We start from the raw sequence: 14,113 nt of genomic DNA, 5'->3' as shown, positions 1-14,113 counted from the left end.
ACGCTCCGACTAAAAACAAAATGACTGTTCTGTGTGTAACCATCCAGCAGTGCGGCCTCAGGTTGAAGACTTACATGCTCTAAATACATTGCTTTGTTTGGAATAATTGTGCTGTCTTCGGTGTTCAGTATTTATTGATTTTTGGTAGTAAATTATTTATTTTTTAGTTGGAAAATTATCTATGTAAATAGAATGCCTCATCAGGTGTGCATCCAGCTAAAGTTTGTCATGAGATGCATTAAACTATTTGGTGGTACGAAGTTCGAACATGAGCAATTCACTTTAAATCAGCTGATTCCAAGCTTTTTATATCTGTATCTTACCGTTTCTGTAAAAATACAGATATAGTAAGCTGATTAAAAATGAATTACTCATGTTCACGGCGCGTATATCTGTACGCACCTTTACATGTTCTTAAGACATTGCTTTGTTTCGAATAATTGTGCTATCTTCGGTGTTCATAATTGATTGATTTTTGATAGTAAGTTATTTATTTTTCAGTTGGAAAATTATCTATGTAAATAGAATGCCTCATCAGGTGTGCATGCAGCTAAAGTTTGTCATGAGATGCTTTAAACTGTTTGGCGGTACGAAGTTCGCCGGGCCAGCTATAGTTTCATATATACTACAACAATATTGTAGAGAATGTGATCCAACATAGATTCGCCTAAATTACATACACACCTCAATAAAAAGCAAGTGTATTTAATCATTTGAAGTAGTTACATGAACGAATAAGTAAACAGTTCAGTTCAAGATGAACTCATGATTGAAAGTAGTGATAATACGAGAAGTATACAATCTATAGAATAGGAACAACTTCGAAAGCTGCGTTTACACTGCAGTTAATGACACAATTTTTTTAAAATTTTTGTTATCAACTGATGTTAAATACAAAAGTTAATAACATCATGTTGAGTTGCGTTTACACCGGAGTTGATAACATGAGTTATTAATAAAAAGTTGTCAACTTGACTGAATCGACAAAAAATTCTCTTGAAAAAAGTTGATAACTCGTGTTTTCAACAGAAAATTCCTTGTTATTAACAAGATTTATGTTATCCATCGAGAGTCGGTAACTTTCGTTAATAAATTAATAACAGGTTACTATCTTCCCCGCAACCCCCTCGCCAAGCATCCCTACTCTACAACTACAGCTGTTCCCTAATAACTACAGCTGCAGACAAAACACGTGACACAGTTATCAACTTTTGTTGATAACAAAACTAACAGCCAGAAGAAAATGTTGAAACTTAGTTGTGTTTCAACTTATGTTGAAAACTTTTGTTTTAAACTCTGGTGTGAACGCATTATAATTTATTTACATTAGATCAGATGGAGATCATTATTTTAATGATCACACACATGTTTCAATTCAAATTTGAAGACATTTTTTTGGTTTTTATTCCGGCTGTTATATCATATGGATAGTCTTGTTGAATGAAATCATATGGAAGTCAATTATATTGATAACAAGATCTTGTTGATAACAAGGAATTTTCTGTTAGAAACATGAGTTTCCCTACCAGCATTTGTCAAGAGAAATTTTTGACGAGTCAGTCAAGTTAAAAGGGGTATTCACAATGTTGGAGTTAGCTGGCTAAGTCGAGCTATTCGCTATCTCCTGCTATTTGCTAAGTCTGTGTTAACTCAATGCTATAGTGGTACGTTAGAGAAAAATTAACAGACGATCGAGGTAGCAGATAGCGCAGGTTTGAGTCCGCTGACTCTAGCTTTCTCTGTTAAAACGGCAGCCAAATGTTTATAATCTTACTTTTTCAAACGAACTTTAAGTTACACAAATTTCTTGCTTGGATCGCTACTGCAGTTAGCTAATAGCAGATGGTTGTTGATGGGGCATTCACAGTCCAGAGTTATCAAATAGCACTTTAGCTAGCTAAAACAACATTTTGAATACCTCTAATAACTTTTTGTTAATAACTCGTGTTATTAACTCCGGTGTAGACGCAGCGGAATACAGTGAAAATTTGTACAATCAAACAGAAATACTTACTTAAATACTCAGTAAAATACAATAAAAATACAGTAAAAACTTTTAGAATTGAACAAAACTACTCACGTGAGATTTCCGTTGCCATAGCAATGCCCCTCATAGGAACACGCCACCACGTTACAAAACGGGGTCCTCACGGCGTCTTCCACGTCGCTCCGTGCCTCGTAAGTGATATTAAACCCGTACACATCCAACAACCCATCTAGTGCCCGCACATGATTCCCTTCCAGCTGATCCAACTCAAAATCTACCACCAAATACTGGAGATTCGTGCTTAACCAAAGCGAGGATTTTATATTTTTTTCGGTTACAGTGTGAACAACCTTACCCCCGAAAGAATTATCTCCATCGTAATAAACTGACTCAGTAAACGTAAGACCGGTTGTCACGAACAACTGAGTCAGGTAAACTACTACCGTAGTATTGGAAGGTAACCCACTAGTGTCTATCACCCACTTGCATTTGATTGGCACGGGAAAGGCATGGGGGAAGTTGGGAGTTTGGATGACACCTCGCGGTTCCGTCAGTACGCCTCCACACAGTTCTTCCCAGTCCGATCCCAAGGTCAGCCCAAGGTGGCGGAAAGTCAAGGTCACAACAAGTAGGAGGGAGGTCAAGGTCATTCCTGAGGAGGTCACTAGCATTGTCACTACGGTGAGATTTGGGGGGCTACATTTTTGAAAAATATGAACTTCTCAACTGGATATTCAACCCAATATTCTAGAGCATATTATTCAGTGTTTATCACACAGTAGGATATTGCTATAAAATACTTGACTAGATAGATGTATTCAATCTAGAGAATTTGATGCAATAATTTAGAAAATATTTAGTAGTACTTACTATTCAGTGAGATAATTATTGGTTCATAAATGTTTATCTACGAATATCAATGATTGCTGAAATAAAGAATTTCCCGACAATAATATTCAGACAAGGAGGTTATCTTCCACTTTGATTATTAGTAGTTTCCAGTATTCTCGGGAATCATTTAGACAATGAATCAGGTAAGAAGTAAGATTTAGTCTTGATATCTTCGACTAACTGGATTTATAATTTGAAATTTGGTTGGATTTCGTAAATTTTATAGGCAAGATATCCCCATGTGAGAGATTGTGGAGTAGCGTCGAAATCTGAAACAAAAAGAGGAGAGAATTCATTGTGGGATAAAAAAATTTTAATTGGAGTTTATTCTCATGTAAATTTTGAGGAAAAAGAGACTGAGAAGGAATATTCAGGTATAGTTAGTCTATGAGTGACTCACTATAGTGAGGTCCACGTTATAATAGCAGTGGATAAAAATAGGAGGACAGCGTTGTCGATTCTCTGCCTTGCCTTAATTAATTATATTTCTGCACTGTCAAAAACAGATTTGGCATCGTTGCGGAGCTAGAAAAGGATGGTACTACCTGCTTTGTCGAATGATAGACAAGGATAGCAAAACCATTGCAAATCACACACTGCCATTTTAACGTGGACCACACTATAGCTACTATGGTGAGGTCCACGTTATAATGGCAGTGTTTGATTAGCAATGGTATTGCTATCCTTGTCTATCATTCAAAAAGCGGATAGCGCTATCTCTCTCTCGTTTTGCTCAGTTGCCAGATCGCCTCTTAGAAATGTAGAGTTAATAATTAATTGACAAAAAATTTCATCTTAACTATGAGAATTCATTTATGAAATTATTGGAAACTATATTTTCTTGCTCAAGAAAATATGATTGATTATTTCGAACGAGAATGAACAGATGATATTGACTGTTCATTCTCGTTCGAAATAATCAATTATATTTTCTTAAGCAAGAAAATATATTTTTCAATAATTTCATAATGAATTCTCATAGTTAAGATGAAATTTTTTGTCAATTAATTATTAATCCTACATTGTTAAGAGGCGATTTGGCAACAGAGCAAAGCAAGAAAGAGATTAATTACATTATATTACATTTAATAGACCTGTATCAGCTACCGTCTATAGAAGGCATTGACAAGACAGTGAGGATCTGCAACGTTTTTCTCCTATCTTTCTTCACTGCCATTATAACGTGGACCTCACTACAGTCAAATATATGATACAGCCACATAACGAGTCATTCACCAGGATCAAACTCAATACAGGCTAAATTCCACCCCGTAACCTGCATTCAAATCCTCAGCCAGAACAGAAATCCAAATCCAGAATATTGCAACGTAAAATGGATTCAGATCTCGCTGTTGATTCAAACCTGTCAACAAATAAACACAGTACTTTGCCATACAAACCGGGTATCAATGATACTCATAATTATCTCCGTTTCCTACTGTATATTCAGTAATAATACTGTGTAATTCACGGTGATATTCTAATTGTTTCGTTCCCCCATTCACTAAATCCCCATTCTGCTATCAAAATTTGTGTATGTTGTAACATATTAAATCTGGGCAGATAAAAAGCCCTAACAGAAACAGTAATAGGTCTGAAAATAAAGTAACTGGCTAATATCGCCAAATAGATAATAACTAAGATTAGATAGCATCAGCTTGTTCTGGCTAAATGGTACAAGAACCTAAAAAGGATTTGAAGGAAGTTTATTGCTCATAAATAGATTATTATATAAAATATTTGAAGATTGAGGTTATGTACATGTATTCACGGATCGGTGACCTAGAGATCGATCAAACCGAGGAACGTAGAATCTGACCAAAACCCCTTGGCAGAGCTTTATTGCAATCAGATGGTGTGCAATGTGAAAAAACACCTGTCCACGTGGCTAATTATTAGGTAGCATGGAATTAATATTAATGTATAGAATATTAACTAGCATGTAAAGAGCATAAATAAAAAACCAAATAAAAATAATTTAATGTATTCAGGAAATAAGAGTTACCAGGCGCATGAATACCGAATAAAATTTGCATGCACCAATAGTAAAACGGCAGTTAATAGGCGGCAACTGTAGGCCAATTCAAAAATATTTCTATATATTTATATAAATGTACTAGATTTTGTGTTAAAACTTTGTATAATCTATGTTATCGATATGGCTCGAATGCAAAGAAATTATTAATCATACAATCTAAGCAATATTTGGTATTTTTTGTAAGATCTATTTGAACCTAATGGCGGAGGACTAAGATATTTAAATTTTATGCTAATTTGAAAGTCGGAAAGAGGATCTGTAAAACTTGAAAAAGGAGAACCAGCACTCGCCAGCCAAATGCCACCATAAGAGGACCCCAAATATTTTAGAGCGTAGTACCTTACTAATGATTTTGTAAAAGTTGAAGTTAAAGTAAATTATTAAATTTCTTAAAAGACTTCGTGATGCTATTGTGAAGCAGAAGTCATTTTCATTTTTAATTAAATTTATAACCCCTTGGAGAGACGATTCCGGCTACCATATTCCGGACCGCATGGAGTTGGATCGACATCGGCGGCTTACAAGAAGATTTTCGACACGTGAGTGATTAAATTTGAATTAGTGATGGGCGCCCTAGTGCTTCGAATTAATCTGATGATCAAAGCTAGCTCGCCGAAAGGGTTTTATTATAAATTGAGAAATTAATAAGAGCAATACTTGCGCAAGTAAAATTAGTATTAAAGGTATTTATTTGAAAGAAAAATATAGATCAATATTTTAGAAATTTCTATTAAATCAAAGAAGTACGAAATCTAGGCTATTAAAACATATGCATATAATATTTAATTTTTGCAATACAATTTGCGATAATTTATTATAGTTCTAATTCACTAGATGAATGGCTCTACCTATTCCGTCAGGTGCCGAATCTTGCACCCTGAGATGAAAAATATATATTCGATACAATAAATCTACTAAATACTAGAGATTTTAATATTATATATATATTTGGATTATTAGTGGCTAATTTATCAAGCTGATCTTAGAGCACACATTTTTTGATTGAATTATCCAAGTCGACAAGTATTAGCAAGCGCATATCGCAACTACATGCAACAGAATGCATATGATTTAAGATAAAGGCACATGGTAATGATTCGTGCCATAAATCTAGAATATAAAGTTTAGCCTGTGATTTTTTATTGATTTCAATTATTGTTCTATTTTTATATTATATTTTTTATCGCTCTATATATATTTTTGCCTCGATTGATCTTTGCATTATTTATGTAATATATGTATGAAACTTTCATGGTGTGCAATTTATTTTTTTATTCCTCAACTCTATAGTATAAGTATCATTTACATATATATTTATTATTTATTGAATTACAAGAGTTATAGGAGAAGCCCATATCTAGGCCTATCAAGATTTTTTAAGACTGAATACTATTAGAAAACCACGACCTAATTATATCAAATCTCATGCTTTACCGACTGATGCCAAGCAGGAGGCTAATCGTTATTTAAATATAAAGAATAACGTGACATAAAGACATGCCGTACCAACGTGGGACTGATGATGAGAGCCAAGCTCATTGAATAATTATTTGAAATTAAGTCAATAACCATATTGAAAATTATAGATAACTTATACGAGTTGTGAGGAAAACTGGCGAAGGGAAATTTGTATTACTTTTTGGGGAATCAATAGCTTTAAATAAAGAGAAATTATATGTTTTAAAGAAAATTTTATATTATTAGTACTGTAAAAAAAATACATGTCTATAGAGAGAGATTATATTTTACAAGCCTAAACTGCTATTACTTCTAGTCAAAAATATATTATGTGTTTAAGCCGGTTGGAAAATAAGTCACAGCCTGTAAACTAGCCAAGAATAAATCAAATCAAAACATTGGGGGCGCTAGAGCATTATAAAAAACTTAAGTATAAATACCTTGTTGTATGGTATCCAAACACTTTACACATCACTGTTTCACTGTAAGTCCCGGTTTGTGTCTCTTTTTTAAGCATTTTTGCTTATCATTCTTGTCACTGTTTAATTAGCATTTATCATATTTGACATAATGAATCACACTCCCGCAAACTCTGAAGTTTCATATATGTACGGCGGTTGCACAGATCCCACTTTGTCGACTCCAAGCACATCAAACCCCACCACGGTAGATGCCAATACGCCACGAGAAAGGGAACCAGGAAGCGTCGGGTCGATAGTCTTCGATCCACCAGGTCTGCAACCTCTATCATCCACTCGAATCGACGCCGCTGACACACCATTGAATCAACGGATAGTAGAGATCAACTTTGAAGGGGGCGAGGAGCAGCCTGCAGAACCCGCATCGCCGGAGGCCGAGTCACACCTGGGCAAACAAAGTATATTTTCAATCACAGGATTAGATCCGCTTCAAAAGGTAATAATGGAACAAACTAGCAGTACTTTCAATATTATGTTACAAAAACAATGGATAATATGATGCAGGAGATTAAAAAAGAGATTGCTACAGTAAAAGAGAAAATAAACAAACAGTGGAACAGGGCATGAAAGAGACCGCAGGCGCTATAAAATCAGTAGAACAACGGTTGGATAATATTGAAACTAAAGTAGAGAATCATAGGAAGAATTAAAAGCAATGATAACCCTACAAAAAGAAAGTCAGGATAAAGTTACGGCAGGATTATCGGAAAGGTTGGATACGGTTACATGTGAACTCAATGAAAGGATAGATAACCTAACCATACAAATCACTACACCCATTCAGGATATAACCAATAACATTAAGGCCGATTGCCACCAAGAAATCCACAAAAAAATTACCGTTGCCAATCAAAACTTAACAACTACAGTTGACAAAAATATTAACAGTATTAAAGAAATACAAAGTAAACAGATTAATACGTCCACAAAAATGAACCAACTGCAAGGTAGCATCAATCAAAATACTGAAACCTGTAAAGCTTTAAATGGAACTCTACTAATTCAAAAATCCACTCTGACCCAATTAAATCAAGAAATAAACGCAAATAAAATTACACATAATAGTCAATGGCAGATAACACAGGAAAAAATAATAGCATTGGAAAATCATATTCAACAACAACCTCAAGGGATTCAAACAGACAACCTCAACGTACATAGTATATTACAAGGCTAGGAAAATTTGACAATACTGATCGCCATTTGCAACCTCAACCATTCATTGATCAGATAAAATTAGTACAAACTCTTGCACCTACCTCTTGGAATTTTTGGCGTCTCCGTTTGACTAATTTATTGATTGGCGAACCCCTGATGTTCTTTCGGAGTAGAGCCCATGAATTTACATCATTGGATGAGTTTGTCGCTGTCTTCCTGGAACAGTATTGGAGCAGAAGTAAACAGTTGGACGTGCTAGCGGACATCATATCATGCGATTTCAACCCTAACTTAGACGGTGCATGTACCACTTTCGTCACTGCCCTACAGTTTAAAAATTCTCAATTGAGCGAGCCCATTAATGAATCGACATTAGCAAGTATTATTTTAAAGAAGCTACCGTATCAAGTTAGAATGGCACTCGCCACACAACCCATTACTGATTGTAAGCAGCTGATAAATCATTTATATGGCATACAGTCTGCAATGGCAATATCAAACCACCGTTCAGACCAGAGATACGCACCAAATCTACATAACTCAAAATTTAATCAGTATAACAGCCAAAATTATGAACCGGTATCATATGATCGCTACCGATCTGCTCCTCAATTTGAACGCCGCTATGAGCACAGGCAAAATGGTAACTGGAATAATGAAAAATTTCAAAATCGCACAACCAACCACTATGCCCAGCAGAGCAATCGTAAGAATCACTATGATGGCCGTGATCGATTAAACTCAAATAATAATCACACTCAGAACAATTACAACAGAAATTATAAACCGCCACCTCAACAAGTAAGCACAAATTATACATTAGCACATGCAATAGGATTGAATCAACAAAAAACCCAGAACCCAGCACCCAACGACCCGCCACCAGATATACAGAAAACTACAGCTAAAAAATTACAAATACATGATAACCCCGATACAACCCACGCAAGCCCAGAAAAAGAATAGAGAAAATAAGGATATTACAGCCTCATATACCACCTTTGTGCACGGATTACCGAAAATATTAGAAAAACAGAAGCCAATTCCAGATAAACCACCACCAAAAACCAGCCGCAAGCAACAACCTCTATTAAGCATCCTGTTCCCTACCGAAAATCTCTCACCGCCGGAGAACACCAACAGCCACCAGGATCATGCACTAATTAAGGAGTTAGTGAATACAGAAAAGATAAAAAATGTAACAGATCCGTGCACTGAACCTACAACCGCCTATCATTGTACCCCACCGAAGCGGATCAAGGACCCCAAGATGGAAGACCGAGAGGACGGACTACCGGACAAGAGGAGCGAGCATCGCAAGGCCCGGAGACGGAGGCGCCCGAGGACACCCGACCGGCTAAAAATACTTACGACTGGCGCCTAATCATCCCCGCTAATATGGAAACAGATTTGATAAAAGAAGCTCACGAACGCATTGGACATTTTGGAACTACGAAGACCCTCCACCTACTAAAAGAAAGCTGTTATTTTAAAAGCATGCATAAAAAAGTGGCCAAAATAGTGAAAGCTTGCGATATATGCCAGAAAGCCAAAACCCGCGATACCATATCAGAGGTGAAATGAATCCCATTCTCCCCAGCGCACCATTGGAATTGATATCACGGATATATATGGTCCATTGCCCATGGCGCAATACGGAAAAATACATATTCGTTCTACATTGTGTTTTCAAAATTACCATGCTATTTCCCATAGGCAAATTGACCGGAAGTTTGGCCCGATGCATAAGGAAAGATGGACAAGTGAAGTAGAAAGCCCAAACGAGTACTATCAGACAACGCACCTATTTTGACAAGCAGTGGAAAGAAATACTTCACCTGGCTAATATTAAATGGTCGAGGACATCTCTTTACAGCCCCGCGCTAATCCGGTGAACGACGTATGGCAGAGATCTCTCGTTTTAGCGGACGTACTGTAATGAAAAACACCAACAATGGGTTAGGTATATACATTTTGAAGAATGCTATATAATAGCCTAAATGAAAGCACCGGTCGTACGCCTTACGAAATCATATTCGGTAAAAGGAATAATACATTTATCGAAAAATTAATTGATTTTCAAGCTCAAAAGTGAATAAGTTAACAAACCCTAATATCCATCATCTAGTAAGGTTAAAGCTAGAGCAGAAGGCAAATAGCAAAAGAGATTCCACGACCGAGCATATAAAATATTTTCATATAACGTTGGAGATGAAGTTTTAGTAAAGAGCCACAGGTTATCAAATGCTTTGGAAAAGTAACTCGCAAATTCTTTTTAATTTATTCAGGCCATTCACTATAGTAGCCATATCGCAGCATACACAGTTCAGTTCAAAGAGTGAGAACACGCACATTGTTTGGTGGGAAAATGTAGCCAATATTAAGCCATATCACAGAATTTGAAATAAATATGATAAGAAATCAAGGAAAACATTATTATCAAACCGATTACTAACCTTCCTTAATAAATTTAATCTTGGTATAGGACCGCGTGGCACAATCCAATGTTTTGATTCCTTCCAACCGTTAGAAGCCTGCAATAAGAAAAAGAATAACTTTTAAATATGTAATTAAATTATATCCATCAGATAAAAAAGGACACAAGCGGGGATAGTAAAATTAAAATTTGTTAATTACCTTTTAAGAGAAAAAATTGAGCAGTTAGGTTAGTTATGAATTCGACAGCAAATTCTGATGTAACAGTAGCAGTATGAAATGTAGAACCGACCAGCTGAGCAAAGCCACCTAAATCAAATATGTAACGTCTGTTGAACATATGTTTATAAAAAGAAGTACTGTACCCAAAAAGTTATTTATTATTGTTATTTATTATATTTATTAATGTCGGTATATTGATTTATATGTTTTATATTTATTACTTTTAATTATGCCACGTTTGTTACCTGAAAAGACTTAAAGTGAATACAAGCTACAAAAAAAAAACCAAAGAGCCATTAGCAAAAGAAAAGTATTGTACCTGATGTATAGAAAATTATTTATATTAAGACCTAAGAAATACTATAAGATATAAGCCCAGAAGTTTGTGAATCGAAATTATTGTCTAAAAGGAATCATTTGTGAGAATTATGAAATGTGTGTAGTTAGGTTGGCGGCCCTGCAAGCGGCGAATTTAAAAATTACTATGTTTTAAGTGTTGTCAGGAGAGTGCGTTTAGAAGTTTATATTTATGATATTTTATGTGTGTTGAGGAGGAGAATTTGTTATTGTATTTGATAAAGGTATAAAGGAGATGCAGCAATATGTCTGCGAACTGTGATAGAAGTATGAGAGTATAATTTATAAATAAAGTATAGTGTATATCGATGTATTGAAGGGTGGGTTTTCATTAAAAACATTGTGATTCTCAAATATTTTGAATTCAAACCCAGGGGCGCGTGTAACATATTAAATCTGGGCAGATAAAAAGCCCTAACAGAAACAGTAATAGGTCTGAAAATAAAGTAACTGGCTAATATCGCCAAATAGATAATAACTAAGATTAGATAGCATCAGCTTGTTCTGGCTAAATGGTACAAGAACCTAAAAAGGATTTGAAGGAAGTTTATTGCTCATAAATAGATTATTATATAAAATATTTGAAGATTGAGGTTATGTACATGTATTCACGGATCGGTGACCTAGAGATCGATCAAACCGAGGAACGTAGAATCTGACCAAAACCCCTTGGCAGAGCTTTATTGCAATCAGATGGTGTGCAATGTGAAAAAACCCTGTCCACGTGGCTAATTATTAGGTAGCATGGAATTAATATTAATGTCTAGAATATTAACTAGCATGTAAAGAGCATAAATAAAAAACCAAATAAAAATAATTTAATGTATTCAGGAAATAAGAGTTACCAGGCGCATGAATACCGAATAAAATTGCATGCACCAATAGTAAAACGGCAGTTAATAGGCGGCAACTGTAGGCCAATTCAAAAATATTTCTATATATTTATATAAATGTACTAGATTTTGTGTTAAAACTTTGTATAATCTATGTTATCGATATGGCTCGAATGCAAAGAAATTATTAAGCATACAATCTAAGCAATATTTTGGCATTTTTTGTAAGATCTATTTGAACCTAATGGCGGAGGACTAAGATATTTAAATTTTATGCTAATTTGAAAGTCGGAAAGAGGATCTGTAAAACTTGAAAAAGAACCAGCACTCGCCAGCCAAATGCCACCATAAGAGGACCCCAAATATTTTAGAGCGTAGTACCTTACTAATGATTTTGTAAAAGTTAAGTTAAAGTAAATTATTAAATTTCTTAAAAGACTTCGTGATGCCATTGTGAAGCAGAAGTCATTTTCATTTTTTAATTAAATTTATAACCCCTTGGAAGAGACGATTCCGGCTACCATATTCCCGGACCGCATGGAGTTGGATCGACATCGGCGGCTTACAAGAAGATTTTCGACACGTGAGTGATTAAATTTGAATTAGTGATGGGCGCCCTAGTGCTTCGAATTAATCTGATGATCAAAGCTAGCTCGCCGAAAGGGTTTTATTATAAATTGAGAAATTAATAAGAGCAATACTTGCGCAAGTAAAATTAGTATTAAAGGTATTTATTTGAAAGAAAAATATAGATCAATATTTTAGAAATTTCTATTAAATCAAAGAAGTACGAAATCTAGGCTATTAAAACATATGCATATAATATTTAATTTTTGCAATACAATTTGCGATAATTTATTATAGTTCTAATTCACTAGATGAATGGCTCTACCTATTCCGTCAGGTGCCGAATCTTGCACCCTGAGATAAAAAATATATATTCGATACAAATAAATCTACTAAATACTAGAGATTTTATATATATATATATTTGGATTATTAGTGGCTAATTTATCAAGCTGATCTTAGAGCACACATTTTTTGATTGAATTATCCAAGTCGACAAGTATTAGCAAGCGCATATCGCAGCTACATGCAAAGAATGCATATGATTTTAAGATAAAGGCACATGGTAATGATTCGTGCCATAAATCTAGAATATAAAGTTTAGCCTGTGATATTTTTATTGATTTCAATTATTGTTCTATTTTTATATTATATTTTTTATCGCTCTATATATATTTTTTGCCTCGATTGATCTTTGCATTATTTATGTAATATGTATGAAACTTTCATGGTGTGCAATTTATTTTTATTCCTCAACTCTATAGTATAAGTATCATTACATATATATTTATTATTTATTGAATTACAAGAGTTATAGGAGAAGCCCATATCTAGGCCTATCAAGATTTTTTAAGACTGAATACTATTAGAAAACCACGACCTAATTATATCAAATCTCATGCTTTACCGACTGATGCCAAGCAGGAGGCTAATCGTTATTTAAATATAAAGAATAACGTGACAATGTGAATGAATAAATAGATACATAAATTGAGTGGACATGGATGTGAATACTACCAACACACAAAGCGACCCGAATAAATACATTATTTGTGGAGATGTTTCAATATGTACAATATTACAATCACATGAATACATTGGTGGATATTATTATCACACCTAATTCGAGTGTTTGAATAGATTCATTTCTCTATTGGATAAATATATTTCCCCATTCATGAATTTCTCATTCTGTTGTCAAAATAAACATGTATACAAACACTACTAATACATAAAGTAACCGAGATGAATATATTATTTGTGAAGGTGTTTTAATAACAAGTATATGAATACATCAGTGTTTGAATAGATTTATTTTCCTATTGAATTAATCTTTTCCTCTACTAAATTTCCTAACCCCATCCCCCTGTCAAAACGCAGATCTTGGGCGTATCTTTGGCGTTATTTCAAATTCCTTCTCACATAACATTATTACACACTAGCTTGGCTTCTGTACTGAATTTGAACAATTTCTGTTCATTTGTTCTCGATGAATCTGAGAAAAAGCAAAAAACGCTGATTTCGGGCGTATCTTTGGAAATTTTTCCAAATCCGTTCTTAGTGCACCTCTTAAGGGCCAACTGATCATACCTACCAAATTTGAACGTTTTTGGTCCGGTAGATTTTTAGTTCTGCGAGTGAGTGAGTGAGTGAGTCAGTCAGTCAGTCAGTGAGTGCCATTTCGCTT

The 14,113-nt window shown here is 34.7% G+C and overlaps 1 protein-coding gene across 1 annotated transcript in view; it reads right to left on the bottom strand.

Moving 5' to 3' along the window:
• LOC111062656 overlaps positions 1-14,113 on the bottom strand; it is a 406,489-nt gene that overhangs the window by 339,321 nt on the left and 53,055 nt on the right. Inside the window, exon 2 of the mRNA XM_039436644.1 lies at positions 2,081-3,147. Coding sequence (XP_039292578.1) covers positions 2,081-2,658 — 578 coding nt within the window. The 5' untranslated portion in view covers positions 2,659-3,147. The remainder of the gene's footprint in view (positions 1-2,080; positions 3,148-14,113) is intronic.

Source organism: Nilaparvata lugens, chromosome 10 (assembly GCF_014356525.2).
Source record: "Nilaparvata lugens isolate BPH chromosome 10, ASM1435652v1, whole genome shotgun sequence".
NCBI classification, from domain to species: domain Eukaryota; kingdom Metazoa; phylum Arthropoda; class Insecta; order Hemiptera; family Delphacidae; genus Nilaparvata; species Nilaparvata lugens.
The sequence above is the reverse complement of the archived record's forward strand: the minus strand, read 5'-3'. Positions and strand labels throughout refer to the sequence as shown.